This window comes from Lampetra fluviatilis, chromosome 52 (genome assembly GCF_964198595.1).
Source record: "Lampetra fluviatilis chromosome 52, kcLamFluv1.1, whole genome shotgun sequence".
NCBI classification, from domain to species: domain Eukaryota; kingdom Metazoa; phylum Chordata; class Hyperoartia; order Petromyzontiformes; family Petromyzontidae; genus Lampetra; species Lampetra fluviatilis.
In genome coordinates this window covers 4,508,685-4,530,943 of record NC_136326.1, presented here as the reverse complement: position 1 = coordinate 4,530,943, position 22,259 = coordinate 4,508,685, and the positions used below count along the sequence as shown (strand labels likewise).

General features: G+C 46.4%; 1 protein-coding gene across 4 annotated transcripts in view; it reads right to left on the bottom strand.

Moving 5' to 3' along the window:
• The window catches only part of LOC144949105 (exportin-1-like), a 65,895-nt gene that overhangs the window by 17,541 nt on the left and 26,095 nt on the right, over positions 1-22,259 (bottom strand). For all 4 annotated transcript variants that reach the window (XM_078878949.1, XM_078878947.1, XM_078878948.1 and 1 more), the window contains 12 exons: positions 17,741-17,813; positions 12,890-12,951; positions 11,419-11,463; positions 10,641-10,822; positions 8,639-8,687; positions 7,916-8,035; positions 6,821-6,949; positions 5,985-6,143; positions 4,577-4,768; positions 3,737-3,875; positions 2,344-2,525; positions 475-631 (listed from right to left, as the gene is read on the bottom strand). In XM_078878949.1, coding sequence (XP_078735075.1) covers positions 475-631; positions 2,344-2,525; positions 3,737-3,875; positions 4,577-4,768; positions 5,985-6,143; positions 6,821-6,949; positions 7,916-8,035; positions 8,639-8,687; positions 10,641-10,822; positions 11,419-11,463; positions 12,890-12,951; positions 17,741-17,813 — 1,489 coding nt within the window. The remainder of the gene's footprint in view (positions 1-474; positions 632-2,343; positions 2,526-3,736; positions 3,876-4,576; positions 4,769-5,984; positions 6,144-6,820; positions 6,950-7,915; positions 8,036-8,638; positions 8,688-10,640; positions 10,823-11,418; positions 11,464-12,889; positions 12,952-17,740; positions 17,814-22,259) is intronic.

The following is a 22,259-nucleotide window of genomic DNA, read 5'->3' as shown; positions in this document are numbered from 1 at the left end:
GCGAGCGAACGAGTGACTAGGCGGGCGAGCGTATGAGCGAGCGAGCAAGTGAGAGAATGCGTGTGCGATTAGCACGATTGACTATGTACAGTGTGCAAAAGAAGTTCAACATACATACATACAAAACGAGCGAGCGAATGCACGAGTGCACGAGCAAACGAGCAAGCGAACGCAGGAGTAAGCGATTGGATGAGCGAGTAGGTGAACTCACGCATGAATAAGTGAGGGAGTGAATGAGAACGCAAATGAGGAAACGTCTGAATGAACTTGGGTTTCATAGAAGCACGATTCGTGACAAGCGTAAGAATGATAAAATTGTAATTGAATGCTCCATGCATCGCTACAAACTGCCTTATTGTGTTTAGTTGTGTCGTTCTTCCCTCGCACCTCCAATTAGCGCGGTTGGCTACGTACGTGTGAAAGAAGTTTAACATATGTACGTACGTACAAGCACGGTAATAACTCTGCGCTCACCGTGCATGAACTCAAAGAGCTTGTTGACGACGGTCTTGAGGAACTTCCAGTGGGCGCGCAAGAAGCGGGGGTACTGCCCCACGACGTACATGATGTTGGAGGCCACGATGGCCTTGTTGTCTTTGCCGCGCTTCTGCTCGCACAGCCCCAGCAGGTCCTAACGAGGTGAGGGGAGGGCAGTCACAAAGGTTAACGAGTAGAGAAAATGAGGGCGGGGGTGGAGGGGAAAGCGAGGCACTCACGTGGCGTGTGATGCCATCGACCTTGGCCGAGAAGGCTTAACTATCTAACCATGGGTGCTTTTTAGTTTTAATTAAGTTTAGGGCAACCGTTCTTGGGCAAGCCCCGCATAGCAAATTACTTGATGCAGTAAAAACCCGGACTAATGGGGGGGGGGGTGGGGGGGGAGCATTGGTCTGGCGAGCTAAAAAGTCCGGCTAGTTGCTACGCCAAATAAAGAGCGATGCAATACATTGCTAATAACCATGTACATTATAACCAACATAAAAAAAAACACGTCTGAAATGTATTACAATTCATTTTGCATTCATTTATTCCACAGTAATATAAATTGTAAAATAATGATGGTAAAATACTGCAGTGCTGTGCTTATTGCATACTCCGTTGTCGTATAGTTTAATACAGTACTCACCATTGCAGTGTGTCGCCCTCCAAAGCAAAAGCGGAGTTAAAAAAATCAACTAACCAAAAACACAAAAAAACGCTAAAAGGGACAAAATAAAAAAAACAATTAACCTAAAAGCAAAGTGGGGAAAAAAAATCACTAATAAACCCCTCACCGCTAACACGGCACAAAGGAAGTACAACAAACGCCAGAAAGTGAGTGAATGAAAGTGCTGCAGAGGAGAGTGGGCGAGAGAGAAAATTGCGGAGCTCGGAATTCAAAGATGAGCACCAACTCAACTACCACGGAATGGTGGGAGGATCTTGAAATTCAACTAGGACACGTAGCAAAACTGTTGATTTCCCCACACTGCCCTTCCCTGACCATGCCATATGACAGAGGAAGAACCACACGCAAACACGGTGTGGGGGGTTGGTTGTGTAGGGGGCCCTTGACTCATGCCACATGCTCCAGGTGGCTGTGGAGGCAGTAGAGAATTATTTTATTCTTTAGCCGGCATCATCTCCCGTGGATGAATTGTGAAATCCGGCTAGCCTGGGGTTTACCGTATGAACATTCTGTTCGCATTGGATCATCCAATGCGAGAGTGATCGTGTTTGCGACAGAGACCGAAAAATTAAGAATAGGCTTTACCTATTCTGCCAATGAAACAGGTGTTAAAATGTTCAAACACCAAATAGATGCCTATTGCAAGGCGTCAAGTCGACATTAACCACACATACTTGTGGCAAAACATGCAAACAAACATTCTCTGATAATATATGCATTGTCCTTGAAACTGATTGTCCTACACCAGAGACAGCCTTTATTATTGCCTTGTCTCACCAGTGTTAGCTAGACCAGAGAACACCTTTTTTGCATTCTCTCACCAATGTTAAGACATCTTAACGCCTGTTTTATTGCCACAAAGAGTATAAAGCCTATTCTTCTTCTTTCATCATTGTGATAATGGCAAAAAAAGGTCCCGTAGAGGCAGAAACACAGCGCAAACGCATTCACGCGTTCACAACCACAGCTGGAAAGAGAGATGGAGACGTCGAACCCTACTCAACGTTCCAAAGATACTGGATCACCTCTACAAGAGTTTATCTTGAACCCTGTTACGGACAGACAGACGGAGACACAGACAGAGACACAGACGTAGACGCAGACGGAGACACAGACGGAGACGCAGACGGAGTGCATTCCATTAGCGCTGTCAGCCTTCATCCGACAGAGCGCACCTTGATGACGGTGACGAGGAAGCGCTTCTCATCTTCCTCGTGCATGGCGCCGCTGATGGATCCGATGGCCCAGCAAAGCGTGTTGAGGTTCTTCCACGACCACTCGACGCCGCTCACCTGGGCCTGCAGCTTCTCCGTCATGATGCGCTCCGTGTCGGTGTAGTCCAGATGCGTCAGGTACACTGCACCCGCAAACAAACAAACACCCCCCGTTTCGCCTTAGACAAACTTTTGGGGAAAGTGCTTAGCGAGCAGCGCCTATGAAGGTCGGCACGGCACACAAAGCGGTGGGTGGCCAGCACCACACCCACCCGACTTTGTCTCCCCGGTGGCGATGTTGACACAACGAACCAGGGTACTCAGTTTTAAGGGTGAGTCGGTCCAGTACCATTTCAGATGATTATCACTTGTCTTGGCCGTAAGCGGCAACCGAACTCGGGTCGTCAGATTCGTAGTACAGGGAGCTAACCATTACTGCCCCACCAATCAATACCAATAACTGCCATTCGCCACTAAGAGACGGTGACATCACCACAGCGCCTGTGCCAGGCCAGGTGCACTTTGAGGCCACGTGAAGTGTCGAAGGCTCGCTGCCCCATGCACACACAAACACAAAAATCCCCCCCCCGCCTCATGCGGCCTTCAAGAATGCTGAGGCAAGAGCTGTTTCGCACAAACCGAAAAAAGGTCGGCATAGCACATGAGGAGGTGATGTGACCAGAACTGTGCTTAATATAGCGGCTGTTTAGCAGAGCATTCAAATGACAATCGCGAGGTCGGAGTTCAAATATCGATCAGAGATGAATTCAGACCATAATCTCCCTCAAGTCCACAAAACAAGTCCCATGGCGAATAAGAGTGGATTATTTAATAACCTTACTCATTTCACATAATTGACTGGTCTTGGCCACACAAAGCCACTGGCTCCAATAACGTTATGCCACCTTAACTGGTACTGACAAGTGAAATATCTGGCCTTGGCTCATGGTCTTAACTAATTAAATATCCATCGCTGGCTGAGACTCACCAATAGCGATGAGCACCACCCTCCACGCTCGTTTGAGCACGGAGAGTTCTTTGACTTCAGAATCTTTATTTTTACCGGAGGAATACGATGAGCTGCAAGGCTCTTTTTTCACAGATGTCCAGCATGTCTCTATGTTTAACTTCTTTCTTACCGTACGTAGCCAACCGTGGAAATCGAAGGTGCGATTAGTCGAGGCAGGTCAGAAATTTACAACAATACAAAGTATAGGAAAGTTAGGCGAATCACATTTAAATGCGCAAATTTTTTTTTTTTACCAGGTAAAGCCCACTGAGCTAATAGCTTATTTCTCAAAAAAGACCTGGGCACAACAAATGAAAGTGACCGGTCCGCGCGGGATCATCATACCGAGCGTCTCCCTCATGTTCTTGTAGAGGCTGATGGAGTCCGTGTCCTTCATGAATTCCCGCACCACCTCGCCCTGGTCGTTCTCCACCACGAGCACCTCCTCCGGCTTGGCCATTCGGCACACCATGACGAGTCTTACCTGCACAAGCACCGGGATGCACGCGCGCACACCACCACCAACCACACGTTCCAGAGGGTGAGCAGAAGCAATCGGCAATCGCATACCCAGGATTTGGCAAAGTACAAATGATCCACCCAGCCACTGACCCACCCACACAGGTACTCATTTGAAGCCGAGTCGACCTAGGGGAGGCCCGCTTATGATCGGTTCAGAAAATCGTCACTGTGATTTGGTCGAGAGCGGAAATTGAACTCGGGTCATAGCCGGGTTCGTAGCGCAGCCGCGCTAACTGCTGCAATACCGCCCCCCCCACCCACTACCCTCCCAGTACACCCACCGACTCGTTTTTTCTACCTACCAACCCACCAAAGGATCTATGATCATACCTATCAACCCACCTATCATCCAATCTTTCACTTATTAATATATTTTTCCAATGTCTTCATGTGGCCAATAGCAGTGAATTACATAACCATCGGTATGACTAAACTTTGGCTGCCTTATGTGGCAAACAATTTCTGCTCTGGCCAATGGGCTACAGGAACCCATCTACCAAACGAGCAAACCATCCGCTACCCACCCAGCACACCCACCTATCCATCCTGCATTTCTCTGACCGATCCCACCCGACCACTGACTCACCCATCCCCATCACTACAGACTCACCAACCAATCCACCTACTCAGAAACCCCACCCGATCGATCGCCCACCCGCCCACCTTGGACAGGACTGGCAGGTATATCTGTCGCCGGGGTGGAACGTCGTGGTGCGGGCTGCCGAGCAACAGCGGCGCGGCCGAGAAGGGGCTCTCGCGGTAGAGCTCCGACGCCAGGTGGCTCCAGTACTCCAGGCAGATCTTGAAGATCTCCGTCTCCTCCACCTCCGAGATCACCACCATGTAGTGCAGGGCCTACGTTGGGGCGAGAACGTCACGGTCGCGGGGCTATCGTCTCGCCTCCATCGCGGCGCCACCACACGGTAGCGGGGGCGAGGGTTCGCCACGGCATGTCACAGAAGCTCGCCGCGCGAGCCCGGCAGCCGAGCTGGTCAAATACGGCGGGGGCGTGTTGACGGCCTCGTTTGCAATTAGTTGCGGGTGATTTCATCTGGAGTACCGCAGGTATACCATACCTGTCAACCCAGACGGTATACCCGTATTCTTGTACAGGGAAATTGAGTTCTCAGGTCCAAAAAATGTATTTGTCTATTGTTTGTGTTTCTCCTTTGTGATGGACTTTGTAGGACGAACGTTGAGATTTATAAGGGCACGGAGTGACCAATCAGGTCCGAATTGGTCTGTAATAAGGTAGGCACTGATAAGGGGTTCACAGGTGTGGTATACTAACCACGAACACTGCAGTGACCGTTATTCACAAAGGAGTATGGCCATGTGTGCCGGTTTGCCACTGTTCGAATTAAAAAATGTACCTGCAAATTACTTATTTGAAATAAACCATGTTGCATCATCACCGCGTACTGGCTGGCTATACTTGCCTGTGAAACATGGCACCTTAGTGACAGCCTTGTTCTCTTGAAATGTTACGAATACCAAATATGATGAGAACACAAAAGAGCAGGATATTTTCACTTGCAATAAAAGCATTAAAATAAAAGTTAAACAACGAAGAAAATATATTATTGTTCCATTTTCTAGACGATTTATTTTACGGTAACGTATTTACAAGGCGAGAGTACGACCAACGCGTTCACAAAGCTATGACCATCTGCAGCCACGGTGGTTCCCACTAGATTAACCTCAAACAGTCCTTCTTGATGCAGATCTCGGACAGTTGGCCCGATGGTTTCCACGATGTCGATCTCCAACATTCGGCCCCGATGTCAGGGCAGTCGTCCTTCAGTCCCCGAGCCGGCGCCCGTTACGGGCCTCGCTCCCCCTGATACACGCGCGCTCCGCCACGCCCCGGTAACTTCCAGCACTTTACCCCGGTCGATTCTTCCAACAGACTCCACCGTCTTCTACTTCCCTTCTCGAACCTTCCCTCGTACAGCACACCCTGCATTTGTTTCCACCCATCTCCACTGACCCCACTCTAAGCCTTGCCATGTACAGCACCCTACATTATTATAGCAAAGGAGGGAGGGGGGAGGGGGAGTAGGGTCCTCACCTCGAGCAGCCCCTCGCGGAGGTCGCCGCGGCGCTCCACCAGCGAGCCGTGCTCCTTGAGGAAGGTGCACAGGAAGAGGCTCAGGTTCTGGATAAAATTCTGCTCCTCGTCCTTGCCCGTCGCGTACGCCAGCCGGATGTTGGTCTGCAGCGGAAGGATCTGTGCCGCGACAAGGATCAACAGACAACACGGAGAGGGGTGAGAACGTCGCCTTACTTTACCCCTTTTCCACTGGCGCATTCGAGCCGAGACTAAACCGGGACACGCTGGACTCGCGAGACATTCGAATCAAGCAGGGAGGGTCAGGGAACGTCAAATCAGTGCACTCCCGAGGACATGGCTCCACTGTGGGGAAACAGTCCCGACTCGTCCATTGGCGCGTGACGTCAGCAACGCGGCTCGTCTTCTGCAGTGGAAAAAATAACCCGCATCCTGGCACCTCCTCCTGAGCCTTTCATACGCGCTATTGTTTACCAAACGATCACTACCGCTCCCCACTTTATGCAAAGATCCCCAAGTGCTGTTAGCGAGCACCTATGAAGGCCGGAATGGCACACGAGAAGGTCTTTGATCAGCACTACGCCTGGTCGCCTTTGTCTCCCTCGTGCCAATGTTTTAACACACCGCACCAGGTACTCATTTGAGGCCGAGTCGACCGAGGGGAGGCCGAGGACCGATTCAGATAATCATCACCGGCGTTGGCCGGCAGCGGGAATGAAACTCGGGTCCCCGTGTCCGTAGCGCGGCGCGCTAACTGCTACACCACTGCTCCCCACACCGAATTTATATACACACACGTATGGATTGACACAGCTGTGAGTGAATGGGGCTGGCACCTGTTTGAGCTCGGCCATGGTGATGCTGAAGAGGGTGGCGAACTGCTCCTCGTACTGGCTCACCCGCACGCCCGCCACCTCCGTCAGGCACTTGAGAGTCACGTTACGGAACATGGGTACGTTGAGGAACTGCGGGGGAAGGTGCACCTCCGATTAGCACGGGTGGCTACGTGCGGTGCGAAAGGGGTTCAACATGCACACACATACATCCAAACGAGCGCCAACGTATATAAAAGGAAAAGCTGCAGCCCTGCAATTTCTTGACCATGCCACTGCTGACAGGAGAGAGCTCCAGAGAGCCCCTCTAAAGGTGATTTGGGCCACATGTTTTGGAAGAGGTGAAAGTACCCACACTTCATCCCACCACACACGAGTTGCTGAGTGATTGAACTGGCGACCTCTGGATTGGACCTGTAAGTCCACTGCGCTAATCGTTACACAACGGGAGCCTCCCCTGCCAACACAATTCATATGAAAAAGCTGCTGCAAGTGCATACAACCTCATACATGTCAAGCCCTTATCAGTGCCTACCTTATTACAGACCGATTCAGATATTGTTGGTCACCCCATGCCCTTATAAATCTCAACGTTCATCCTACAAAGTCCCATCATAAGGGAGAAACAAAAAATACAAAATGTGTGTTTTTTTACTTAATTTCCCTGCACAAGAATACAGGTAAACTGTATGGATTGACAGGCATGCAACCTGTGCAAATGTATTCACTCAGAAACAAAAGGTTTAAGCGCCTCCCCCTGTTCAAACGAGCATCAGGTGATGTTCACCTCCATTGGTGGTTCTGACCTCTTAATCAGTGGTGGATATTCAACAATTCTACAGTTAGGATCTAGTTTCTCCATAGGCCAACAAATACTGGCTTACCACAAAAAGCAGTACTCATTTTATCGACCCAGGTTCGGATCATGTTTTTAGTCGGCCACCAAATAGGACTTGAACCGTCATTTCCTTGCGATTGTGAGAGCTGGGGCATCTACCAGTGCCACCCAGCTGGATTAGCGTAGGCTCTGGGTGTCAATCCTAAAATGCCAAACCACCTGGTGGCAATAAAAACCCCTCCCTCTTTATATCGTCTCACCTTGTAAACGAGGACGCTGATGAGTTTCGTCTCAAAGATGTACCCGAGAGGAATCCAATTCAGGAAGCGCAAAAGTGTCTCTAAGGTGGCGGCAACAAGTGGTGCATTCTGGGAGTTTTCCTGCAAGGGAATACAAAAAGCGAGCATGGCGGTTTCAATGTTTTCTTCTCGTGGGGAAAACAGCACTTGCAACAGTGGGCACATTCGTGAGCACACGGCTAACATTCGATCGCCCCGCAAGTGTATTATCCGAGTTAGGTGCTCGTTAGCAGCTGTTAGCCACGCACTGGTTCAATTATTAGATACTCCTCACTCATCAAGGGTCAGTGACCACAAACCAATTACTTTAACCAACAATAAAAACAGATAACACGCTTAACGCTGTCAGTTGTATTCTATGTCAACAATACGGTCACTTGGATCACACGCTTGCAAATGAGATTATGTCGCTTGAGTTGTCACCTGGTTAAACAAAATCAATAAGAAACGATTTTAGAGCTTAATTGACAGGTTTCCCATTGCCCGTGTTTTTGTTTTATCCAGCCCTTCGTTCCCACCCTGGCAGCAGAGCTAAACGAGCATTGACCTACATTAATTTTGAAGGAGCTCCCGCTGTTATTTCACAAGTGCAATTAAAATACGTTTAGTTTTGTTTTATTAAAGAGTCCACTTTCAAACGTCAATTTAGAGCGCAATAGCAGAACAACATTGACACCGACTCACCATGACAAACTGGCAGAGCTGGAACACTTGTGAGAACTCGTTGCACATGCTGGGGACACATCACCCGCACACGATCAGCATCTCGTCGCTCGTACAGGAAATATATATTTGTTTATGGTTTTGTCAAAAAGCGTAATATGTCACAAAGTTTCAGGCGAAGGAGATGTATTTTTACATGCTTTTATTTAACTCACTCTGTCTGTTGTTGTTGTCGTATCCTCAAATCTTGTAACTCAATTTTAACCCACTTCCCAATGTGGTATCGACTGCAAAACTTGGTATACTTATGTCATACTGATGACAATACTATATTCTATCATTAAAAATAAACAAAAATATTATTAAACCATCTTTTTTATATGTTATGTTTCGGCTTGGGTCTAATTGTCCACGCTCAACTGACGTTGGCTGTAAATCACCACGGTCCCTTACGTTATGGCAAGCTTCGGGGCCACTTCCTGGAGTTGTGAAGTTTTGCCATTACTCGTACGGTACATTTCATTAAAGCGTGTTTAAAAAAAAGCATTTTAAAATATTACTTATTTCTAATTAAATATCGTTTACACTAATAATGGAGAGGAAGATACGTGGCTTAGAAGGCACTTGTACTACCATGTCAGAAGAGCCACAAATGGAATACATTTCTCCAGGCCTCGAACAAAAGAGGGCACACCACATTGGGCAGTGGTTCTTAACCTATACTGCAGCCTTGCACCCACAGTTGGTTCTCAATCGTTTAAAAATGTACAATGTTAATGAATACATAGGTTTGATGAAACAAAGTAGTTGTACTTACGTGCCCATACTTAATTTGTGTTTTCGATGATTTACCTTCTAGAAAATCTGGCCATGTCTGGTACCCCCAGAAAGGGCATCTCACACCCCCAGGGGCTACGTGCACCCCAGGTTAAGAACGATTGACATTGGGCCTGTGTTTTGTTGCAAATGAAATAGGGGGTCCCATGTGGCTATTCTGGTCTGGGCCTCCAGCACCATTGTCTTGATTGGGGAGAAACCATACCCAAAGAGGTTGAGAACCACTGGTGAAGAAACAACCACTCATCAATTGGCTGAAAACATCTTAATGTTCAGAGGACCGCAGAGCTTGAGCAATTGTTGGCGCCGGCCTCACCGCCTGGGCCGCTGCCTTCCTGATCGTCTGTGGTTCCTCATGCCTCCGAGTCGTTGTCTCTCGTCAAGAGCGGGCGACTACTGTGCTGCGGCGGGATGTTAACTACCTCGCCTGGTATACAGGAGGTGGTGAGTTCAAACCCGACCCCGACGCCTGCCGTATATTTGGCGTTAGCGTGTCTCTCTCCCCTCTCTCACCGTGGTCGTGTGGATTTTTTTCCGGGTCCTCCGGTGTTTCCCCCCCCCCCCCCCCACATTTATAAACGTGTGTTTAAAGTATTTGGCTGCTATAAATGTCCACGTGATAAGCCACTTCGGTGAGCTATCATTTGTGGCCAGGTCGCCTCTGAAAAAGAGCTATACAGCTCAGTGGGCTTTACCTCGTAAAATAAAAAAAATAGTTTAGCTTTAAATTTTGATTTAAAGCTTTCGTGACTGCAGGAATTCATATTCTTGGTTCTTTCGGTAAAGTCACGTGGAAGGGAAACAATTAAATTATAAAAATGTAAAACAATAACATTATCACGACGTTTCGATTGCAACAAAAGCAATCATCATCAGGTGTGGAACCACAGCAAGAAAATTTGAAAAAAAAAAATATCTTGCTGTGGTTTTCACACCTGATGATGATTGCTTGTGTTGCAATCGAAACGAATTTTATTGTTTTATATTTTTATTATTTTGTTTCCCTTCTACGTGACTTTACCGAAAGAACCAAGAATATAGATTAGTTTTAGTTTACAAAGTTGAACGCTTTGGCAGTTTCTAACCGCCAACGGGCTTTTGCCTGTTGAGAACCCATCACGGCATCGGCAAGGGCGCAGGCACCACGGAGCTGCGTGTTTTTTTTTAATCTCACGAGGTCTCTCACCTGTCCTTGAGGTGCTTGGCCTTGAACTGAGTGAGCTGCCCACTCGAGAAGTCAAACACCTCCTCGCTCAACAGCTTCAGGATGGCCATGTTGTTCTGGCACAGAGACTCGGACGTGCGGCTGGCACCCACGATGTCGCTGATGAACGTCGGCCAGTTCTTCGGCCACTCCTGCTTCAGGATCTGTTTGGAAGGCACAAAGAACGGTCCATTTGTTTGTCCCCTATCACCCCCCCCCCCCTCCATGGCAAAAAGCACAGGCCAAACTACGGAAATATTAGAAAAACAGACAAGCCGACAAGGTCTCATATTTCTCTGTACTTTTATACAATAACAGTATTTTTTTTATACAACCCATTGGTCCAACGGCCTTCGGGAGTACATAATTCCAGCAGCAAACTCTAAACCAGGGTTTAGAGCTCTTTAAACACTGCTTCGTGGCGTTAATTTTTTAAGGACGTCTGTCTCGTATTCTGATGCATTGCAGCTCCTGAAATATAATTTTTAACCAAATTCGAAAAAAATGTCTCTTCTGGTTTACCAACCACCGCTCTCATCAGTGTCTCATCAGCAGAGCCAACATTGCTCGTGAACTGCCTGATATTAGACTTTAACAACCTGATATCATATATTAGCGTGGACTGATCAAAGGCTATATATATATCTATATGAGGGTGTTTAATCTTGTTTATACATGTATCTTATAACTTGCGTAAGATTATTTGACAAATTAATATATAAAAAGACACAAAAGGAGTGTTGCACAAGGAAGATCTTACCTGAACCAGTATCATGTTCAACTTGCCAATGTAAACTTTCTCTTTCTGCAACACAGAGCACAGACAACCACACAATTTCACAGCAACTGTAGCAATCACATTTCAGATATCACCTCCAAAGTGCTCCACTCATTGGCATCTAGTCCGAAAAGCAGCACCAATGCGTGAATGCAAGGTACTGTATAGCACACGCGCCTTTGAGAATTCAGCAAGTTGGGAAAAATTACATATTACACGTGGATTACATCGTCTGTTTCAACATGAGTTTGTCTTGAATTGGCAGTATGGAAGCTGATGGGTAGCTGTCAGGGCAAAACGCGTTTGCAGATTTGTACATGACTATGGCATTATCAGACATACTTTAATGAGTAAAAAACGCTTTTAACCTTATTAACCCGAGTTACAACGCTTTCATAAAAAACGATTCCAAAGCAATGCACACCATCTATCACACTGCTAGCACGTGCCCGCTGTGCATATCATCTGCACCGCTAATTGGTGGCCACCTGTCTGGCTTGTGATGATTAATCTACGGCAACATCTGGGGACTGCTAAATAGCGGGCATCTGTTAATTGGGGCGACCGGGAAAAACATGCAGCAGATGGAGTTTCATTTACACAGGGCGACACAGGCTGCTACATATGGGGCCATGAATGAGCCAGTTAAGTGGCTGATTGTAAAATCGATGATTGGCACATTGGTTAACATCTAAAACAAACAAATCCCTGCAAGGTGATGAACGACATCACATTTATTGTATTGGGTTTATACTGGTAGGAACCCACTGGTTCCACCAGCCCACAAGGGATTATTGTGTCCGTCCATCGTGCATCCAAAAATGGGAGGGGTGGGGCTGGGTGGAGAGGGGCTGGGTGGGGACGGTGGGGAGGGGCTGGGCGGGGAGGGGAGGGGCTAGGTGGGGAGCGTGGGAGGGGTGGGGCTGGGTGGGGAGGGGCTGGTCACCCCGTGGTGCCCTTATAAAACTCAACGTTTAACCTACTCACGCTGGCTTGTGCCCGCCCTCACAGTCGGGCATATTTGCGGAATACATCACGCCCCCGTTGACCCAGCAACCCAACGTTCCTACCAGCTCCCTCCGCAGGAGAGTGTTTTGTGAGTCTGTATGTGAGCCTAATTGTAACAAGCATCAACCGTTGCCCTATCACAGGCTTCTGCGGGAGACACAATATGAAATCCAACTGGCAAACACCGTTGCCACTAAATGGCTTTTTTCCAACGTCACATACAGCAATAAACTCAATGCGATGATTTTAAAACGTGATTAAAAGTTATAAACCAACACTACAAAGTGTAACAGCGTACAAATTGTAGACCCATTGTATACACCGGTGAAAGCAACGAATAAATATATTAACTACAAGAAAACTTTTGCTAACCATACACCTACTCATTCGAGCTTTAGTAGTTACAACCGCAGTGCTTTCAACTCTTATCTGAAAGATGACCGACCTCAAGATTGATTGGGTCTTGAGATGTTTTAATCACCAGGCCCACAACGTACTTCTTTATTCCTGCAACACAGCAACAGACAACAACATCAGTCTCCGTTTTAACCACATTTCCATTTGTTTTGTTCTGAAAACTGTTTTGTTCACTGCGAGACATTCCTATCCGTGCCGTTCACTGGTGACCGGGTATGCGACGAGTAACGACTTTAACAACCCTAGTACAGGACACTCTCGATGGTCCGCGTGTGGTTTATTCAATTTGCTGATTTTTTTTAAAATAAATTCATCATTCATGGATATTTATCTTAAGCCCCAAATTAATAATCTAAAAACGGTTGTACATTGTTATTCTTGGAAATGTTTACTACAAGTCACGTACTTAAATCGGACAAATATGTTGCTCAGGTTGATCCGATATCCACGTGATCGCCTCTACAGTACAGTAGTTGCATATCTTTACAACGGCGTGCGGAGTTTGATTGATGTTGATTGGCGTGGCTCTGTTGTCCACTTAGTGGGCCGAGTCTTCTGTGCGGGAGAAGGAAAGTGTTATCATTGAGCACGTGCATCGATCATGAGTATTCGTTCTTAATTTCTACCTATATTCGTGTTTTTTGGCATGGATATCCACGGAAAATTAATAGTTTGGGATTATCCGCGGCCGTCCTCCCGTCATTAGCGCGTATAATCGAGTCTAGTGTAGTAACGATACTGGTGCCGAAGACTCGTGTTGGCTGGGCTAGTGTACAGCCTAACACCACCAGGGGGCACTTGTGCATCACAAATTAAGGCAGGTTCAGCTGTGGGCATGCACTTCAGGAATAAGCACGTGGGAACAAGCCAGACCGTGCAGCATGGAAAAACATACACTGTAACACACGTGACGCGCTTTCACTTCCATGAGCGAGTTTTGATTGTTAAAGATATATTCCTGATAAAAATATCGCATTAAATGCTAAATTCATTGCAAAGGTCTTATTTGCCTCATTTCTTCGAACGCATGAAACACGAGATTGAGGACTCTGGGAATATCAAATTAAACTTTTTTTTTTACATAAAAATGTTGAATCCTGAAAATGTTAATTTAGGAAACGTTTGCCTAATAACTTCAACAACATTTGCCCGGAAGGCATGTCAATCAAACGCTGCCTGGTTTACCAGATATTATTGATTGGCAAGAGCTCTCGGTCTAAACAACGGAGGACCTCTTTCAAGGCTAATCTAATCATTGCGTGTAGGCAGCTTTCTCATGGCAATTAGAGTGGAACCAACCTGTGCTTTTTAAACAGTGTTTTTTTGTTTGTCAGTGATCGTCCCCATCAAACACTGCCACAAATTTTACACCGTTTGCACTCCAAGTTGGTTGGACATTAGCAGCCTTTGAGCAAGAGATGCTCTTGCTTTGGAGCCGTGGTAAGGTGGGTCCCCCCCATTTAATTAGTAACCTGGAGAGAGAACAAAGTTTTGCCTGCAGGGCAGAAACCCTGGAAGGTAGTAATATTAGCTTTGAAGTGTTTTTTTTTTTACAAGGGGCATGCCACACATTCATAGGAGGTTGAGTCACACAAGACGCAGGCAGGCATTCGAGCAAACGCACATAAAACGCACCAGCATTAAAAGCCAATGGAAAATAATCACGTTGACAACGTCTATTGAAAGACCAACTTGTTTTCGCTTCCAATAAATAAACTTTAATTTCGTCCTCTAATATATTTGTTTTTGTTGTTGAAGCTCATGTGTGTTTGGCAGCGACGCAAAATCAATTGTATTCCGTCCATCCACCCCCCCCCCCACCGCCCCAGTACGTTCAGCAACTGGCAATGGCCAAAGTGGTGAAGTATGGTGAAATATCCTTCACGGCCAGCACGGCATGGGAAGGCCTTGGACCCAGCAGTAGATTAACAAATGGGCAAAACGTGTACATCAAAAGCCTTGGTCAATCCGCTGCTGGATGAAGGCCTCCCTAAGCCTCAATATGCTGGAAAGTAACAATCCGTCTAGCACCTTGCATGTGAACCGAGATTGTATCGCTCCATCTCCCCAGCGTTCGTACCAGCATTGTTATTTTTGACCATCAGCGATCATTCCCCCTCGTAGCGACAATGCATCCTGCCCAAGCCGACTTTACGTTTCTTATCAGTCTGGTGATGTCACAACTATTACCCTCAACTGTTATTTGTCTCATGGTGTCCCATGGAATTTGGACTCGCTATTACTCAAAACATGTGGGTTGCCACACAGTGGCAACTGTGTAATCATCTTTGGCTTACTTATGACTGCTACTCGCGTGAAGCCCGAGGATAGTGTTTACAAATGGAACGACAAATATCTGCCGGCGAAACGGCTATTTTAACTCTTTAGCCAACTCGTGCTTTCTGATGTGTAAATCTACGGATACATGATCCACTGCTGGATGCGATGTGTACTGATTATAATCCAAGTGGAAATACAGGACACATACGCAGACAAATATTCCCCTTAAAAGCCTTAATGGACTTTGTCTCTCTAGCGGCGATGTTTACACAGCGCATCAGGTACTCATTTGAGGCCGAGTTGACCGAGGGGAGGCCCAGGACCTGTTCAGATAACCGTCACTGGTATTTTGGCCGGGAATCGAACTCAACAGGCACGCACACGTGCTCCGACATAAACAACACCGGACGCTCGCGTGCGATAACATCAACAGACCCTCCCCTGAAGAGCGCGCAACGACGAAAGGGCAGGTATTAAGAAGCGAGCGCCACTTGGTAAAAAAAAAAAACGGCTTCGGAGTACGTTCCAAAGAGCTCTCGTCACCCCCACAAGTCGCTCGGCCTGGCATCTGCACCAGGGGGCCCATCATCATTCTCGCGCCGTGCCCAGACACGCGCTCTCCAACGTCCCGATCTGCCGGAGCGAGGCGGGTGGTGCCAAACCCGATTACACCGAGCAGGCCCCACGCACGATAATTATCTAAGAGCAGTGATCCTCAAGTTTTAGTTTGGCCACTGTGTGCCCCCCCCCCACCCCCTTGCCTGACCCAACATGGTTCTGAGAAATAAATGTATGAATTAACACTAATATTTGAACCAATTGTCCATTTTGTGCGGTATCCTAACTAGCAAGTAACCGCGAGCCGAATACAAAAATATATTCAACGGACGCTCTGCATGCGTGACGTAATTGATAATTACGCAATCCAACCCAAAAAAACCCTCTATTATGGATATTGATCGCGAAAGCCTACATGTTATAAAGATGTAATTTGTTCGCGCGCGGTTTACCCTTGTAAACTACATTGTTAATACATAATATGAAATAATGACTATCGCGGATTACAATTTCACACATTTATAAATCACCCTCATGTACCCCCTCCCCCGCCAGGTCATTGTCACGTACCCCTTGGGGGTTCGCGTACCCCCAGTTGAAAACCATTCCCAGAACTACCAAGTGTCCAGATTTAGCCGGGGGGTATGGGGGGTGCAGAGCTGAGATATTTACTTTAACGCCCCAAAATGTCAAGCGGCCAGCAACCAACAAAAAGCGTTTTAGTAAAATTTTAATAGATTACAAGAGCCCATGCAGTTCTTGGATTGAGCAAGGATCTTTTAAGAGCTTGGAAAAGGAGAAGGGAGGGAATTCCCAAATGGAGCAGCGTGTGTGTGTGTAGCTACGTGCAGCTGCATGTAATCCCGTCTCTCTACACAGCTCTGTCTCTCTCGCTTTCTCGCCCTGTTTGTCTCTCTCTCTCTCTTATACTCCGTTTGTTTCTTTTGCTTCCTCTCACTCCATTTTTGTATTGTTTTTTTTTTAATTCTTGGACAGCATCAACCCACCTCAATGGTGAAAATACAATGCGACACGACACTATATACACACTGGACCGAGTTGTATTTGTAATTCTTCTCTTGGTATATGGCTAGATTCTGTGTGAAATTATAAACTTGAATATCGAGGTTTAGGAGCCAATGAGGTTCCGCGAATCTGCGGTTTAGCACGACGACCGGCGCTTGTGATTTCAAATCACCCCACAACCTGTGCCCCCCCCCACCCCCCCCGTGCGTCGTCTAATCTCCCAGCTCACGCCACCGCTCTATTCCCACCGCCAGGTGGAGGAAAAGCCCCCTCTTCCAACAGCCACCTCCCCGCATTAACCTCATTCCCACGTCATCATCACCATGGACTTTTCCCCTCGGTAAAGGTAAATAACATAATTGTATTGCCTTTAATCATGTTTTTAAACATTATTTTTTTTACAATGTTGTGTATTTTATTTGTGCTTAGCGTAGGAAGGGGCAACTCAGTTAGGCTTTGACGAGTGTGGCCATGGCCACGGTTGCCCTAACCCCCGATTTCCCATAAGGGGCCGTCCATAAATGACGTCACGCACCTGGGGGGGGGGGGGGGGTCAGACATTTGTGACGATGTGTGACGAGGGGGGGGGGTTTGAGAAATATGACGTCACATCAAAATACGCAACTTAAAATAAATATAGAATTTTAAATAAATATAGACAACACGTTCTACTTAATTAAATATACTTTTTAATACATATTTTCTCCTACAACATTAGAGTGCAGCGCCACATTAAATACGCACTACGATGACAATAGTTTAAAGCGATTTGAAGCATGTTTTTTTTTGAGGGGGGTCTGACTTTTTGTGACGCCGTGTGACGAAAAAAAAAATCGTCCAAAATCGCGTGACGTCATTTATGGACAGCTCCTAAGGCCTTGCACACCACGGCGGTTTTTCCAACGACGGGCGGTTTTCAGGAACCCAACCCCCGCGGTTGGCGAGGGATTGTTGTATCACGTTCTTGCATTCGTACGCAGGTCAGGCAAGGGGACTGCGGGTGAGAGAAGCTTACCATCGCACTGGTTCCGCGGCAGGATTTTCCAGCGTGTCTTTATGACGTTCTCCAATATTTGCAGGGCGTAGTACTGTGATGAACATGTTGAAAAGGGGGAGAAATACCAACGGTTAACCTTTCGCTGCTCCAACACCTGCCGATCATTCTCGCAATCTGCTCAAACGCGTCTCTCTTTCCCCTCCACGGTTGGTGCCAAGCATACATACGGGCAGACGTATAGGATCAATATTTTCCAAGCAATAGCTTCCAGGGTGTGCAACGCTTGAACTGCGGTACTCTGTGTCAGGTCTGTGAGAAATGGATGTGATAAACGTGGCTAAATCAGACAAAAATGTTGTACAACGATTTACGTTATTCAAAAAAAGTCCGTAGAAATTTCCTGCTCAAGTGAGCGGCAATGCAGTGCCCCATTTCCTGTTTATAGCCCCGAGCGGGTGACGGAAATTCCACTGTCCTATGGTAGGGGCTGAGTCTTTCCATAGCAAAACCACCGCTGAGTCCCCAGAAAAAATGGTAACTCACTTTACCAACCCCGGAGGGATGCGAAGCCGACTCAACCGCCAAGCATTAATTTGCGCTTCGAAATCTTCCGATTGCGTCTAGATTTGAAGCTTTCGTGACTGCAAGGATTCATATTCTTAGGTTTTTTCGGTAAAGTCACGTAGGTAAAAAATAAAAATTAATAAAAGTAAAATAAAAAATAAAAATCACGACGTTTCGGAGGCAACACAAGCTTCCGTCTTCAGGTGGAACCGTCACAGCACGATTGCTGTATCAAGTAAGAGAAATTTCTCTTGATACAGCAATCGTGCTGTGACGGTTCCACCTGAAGACGGAAGCTTGTGTTGCCTCCTCACTTGATACAGCAATCGTGCTGTGACGGTTCTACCTGAAGACGGAAGCTTGTGTTGCCTCCGAAACGTCGTGATTTTTATTTTATTTTACTTTTATTAATTTTTATTTTTTACCTACGTGACTTTACCGAAAAAAACCTAAGAATATACTTCCGATTGCGCTCGCTCGACCGGCCGGCTTTCACTCTCAATGGCCAGTTTCGCTTCACGATGACAACGATGTTTGTTACCGCCTCAAAGAGAAAGCATTCTCATTTATTCGGGTCAGCCAATGGTCCTAACGCAGAAACGATTATGCTTATTGAGGCCCCGCGGGGAAGTTGCGCTGCAAAGGGCGGCATCACTCGGAGCTTGCGCGTTGTAAACCTGGCACCAATATACCAACGGCCCCCATTTGACGGCTGCTCCCTTAAGTCGGAAAACGTGACCGAGTACCCAAAAGATGGGTGTGCGATTTGATTGTTTTGGGTTTCTCGCAGAGTGCAGGCTACGGCCCGGGGTTCAGACAAGCTGCTGGAACCAGTTTAAATATTGATGTATTAAAAGAGCGCCTGCACCTGGTATAGGTAGAGGATTCATGATACATCTATGCAAGCATATATATGTTACTATGTTACATTATAAGTTTTGCAGACATTTAAATACATGCATGTGTGTTTCTATCTAGTCAATACAGCACACGTTACAAGCTGTACAAATGCATACACATGTACGGACTAACATAAATAAGACTTAACACATTTGTTAGCCTATTGAAATGTACAATTACATTTTCTATTTACACAGCTACGTGAAAATATTTAATACAATGTTGGGGAAAATTATATTACATGTTGTTGTATATTTAATAGTTTTACAGTTAATATTTTCATCATTTAGATGCCACGTAAATTTAGCATGCATTCTCTATAGATGTTTTATTTGACAGATTAAAATAGAGTAATTACTCAATTCGCAATACGCATGCACGTTTCCAACAATTAAATAGAGCATAAAATACGTAACTGTGTGCGGAATTTCTTAATGGATGGGAGACCTGAGATTAAACCCTTGTCTCTAAAGCGCCACGAGAAAAATTGAGGTCAACATTGATAATATAATCAAATGCGGAATCAAGCGAACGGAATAGTGACTAGTCATAATTGATTTCTGGGTCGGATCACACGAGTAAAATGTGTCGCATACCCTCCTCCACCCGACACGGCCAATGAACGTGTTCACGCAAGCGGATGTGCCCATTACCTCTCTCGCACACTGGTATGTTGGGAGAGCAATCCACACAAGTTTAACAATTTATCACGGCGTTTCGCTCGGCAGCCACAACCATCATCAGCAGTGGCCAGAATTGTGAAAATGCCCTCTGGGCTCTGGGGACTTAAACGCGTGGTGTCGATGTCATGAATGTGCACCCACGTGTAAAAGAGTAATGTTTAAAGTAAGCAATGGCAGATTGAAATATACCATATATATTTTCAACACAACTTTTTTTTTACTTAAGCATTCAACAGAGCAGTGGAAAAGGTTCTCGTGGTGATTATCCAAGAGTTATCTCCTCTGTTTTTAGACAGCGAGGGAGAGAAAAGAATGCCTCATCAGAACGCGCCAACTTTAGCCTCTTTTAAAATTGCAGGGGAGGGAAAGATTGCGGTTGTTGTTTTAAAGGTTTAGTTAAGTAAAATTTAATTAAACTTCCAATTATAGTTAACCGGAAAGTTACACCGAATGCGCGGAACCATGATTAATGAAACTGCATGCAATATTATTATATTCGGCGGCGAAGTCGTTCAGCGGCAGAGCGAGCGGCTCAAAATCATAAGGTTGCGATTTGGAATCCTGGTTGGGGGTTGACTCAGCCCATCATTCCTTCCCGGGTCGATAAAATAAGCACCACCCAGTGAGGGGAGTTAACAGTGGGTTTCCTGTGGATAAACTTGCACCTCCCAAAGGACAGTGGAATTTTCAACAGTGATTCAGGGCTGTAAACAGGAGACGAGAGCACTGCCTCAATGCGCACTGGATCAGGAAATCACTTTTCACTTTGACTCTATGCCGCGTGTATGAGTGAGCTTATGGCTCAGCCCGTTGAGAAGTCACATCGCAATATGAAAGAGGCTAATGAACAGTGGATCGCTGGCCTCAAGACTGAAAACAGCGCATGGAAGTTCGGGAGGAGTTAGGCCATTCTGCACGGATTGAACCAAGGGGGTTGTTGAACACAGGGATTCTGAAAATAATGAGAAAACCCATCAACCCAGGAGAATGGGTGCAGGCTGGAAATAAATACAGCACGCAAAGGTGTGGTGTTGCTGCTCGCCAACAGCAGGAAGGCACGAATCCAATCCATATGCCTTGCATACACGTCACGTGACCATCACATTACATGTACAAAGCGGTCAGCCTTGTCTAGACCACCAGTTCAAAAGGCAGCCCAATGTGCGGCCGGATCATCGTTTGGAAAAACCAACTCAAAAAGAGTTGAAAAACGAGGGCTGCCTTCAGGACAGACAGGGGTACTCAGCCAATTGCGTGAAATTGTTTGTGGCTCAGCCAATCACAAGCATTCCCGATTTGGCCAACTGAAAGAACCAATCGCATGTGAGCACTCGTTGCTGAACTGTGAGCGCAGAGCATTGATCGATAATTATTGAGCGTTCTTGTGAGCGATTAGCTGAGCCGATCTTCTCCCTCCTGTGTTCGTTTATAGAGCCGCATGGTTAATTCGTGACAGGAACAGATTGTAGTGTTTTGTACGATATAGACGAACGCTCGTGTTGTTAATATTTTTTTTAAACCTCATGATGCTAATCAAGAATGGCTTACCGTGTGGATGGTAAACGCCACAGCTATATCATGTCAACCAGTCGGAGACAAGTGTCTATTTTTGATACCCAAATGGCAAGCCAATTAATAGAGACTGCTAGGGCTGTATAGGTCTCCGGATGCGTTTTCAGTTACTGAAAAATCTCCCGGCACGTGGAGCGAAATGTTGCGGACACCACACAAGACGCAGCACAGGGTAGAGATTATGCGTGCCAGTGTCATGGTCCAAATAAAAATTAGTTTTACTCACTAATCACTTCATTTGAATGACCAATCACAACATTCGCCACCCTGCTGGTAGAACAATGCTCAACTGGCAGGCTGGTGGCTGTGTGCACCTTGTGCCGTATGGGAGGAGGATAAGCTGCCATTAGGGGGTCCCCGAGGGGAAAACCATGAAAAAGAATTGCTCCCGAGACAATTTGTTACGTTACGGATGCAATACCAATGCAAACTTTTGTGTTATTACAACTCAAAAATACATCAGAGAGTTAAAGAGACTATCTGACCTGTACACGTGTGGTGCATCTCCCTGGTGACGTGCAGTTGCACATTCCTCAGTAAGGTGATTAATTTTCTCCAGATAATGCTTTTATTGTCATTTTCAGCTATTCAAATGTAAAACAACATGTATAACCATCGCTAGCTACAAGACCACTGAACAAAATGTTGAGTCCACAAATTCAATATCTCTACCTGCTGTGAAGACGAACAATTGGCTTGGCTTTTAGAATCAATCACAGCCCCCCCTCCCCTTCTTCATTAAGCGAGACTTGCACCCAGGAAGTGTAAAAATAACACGTTGGTTACACATTGTTGCCAATGGGAACGTAAAATGTTCA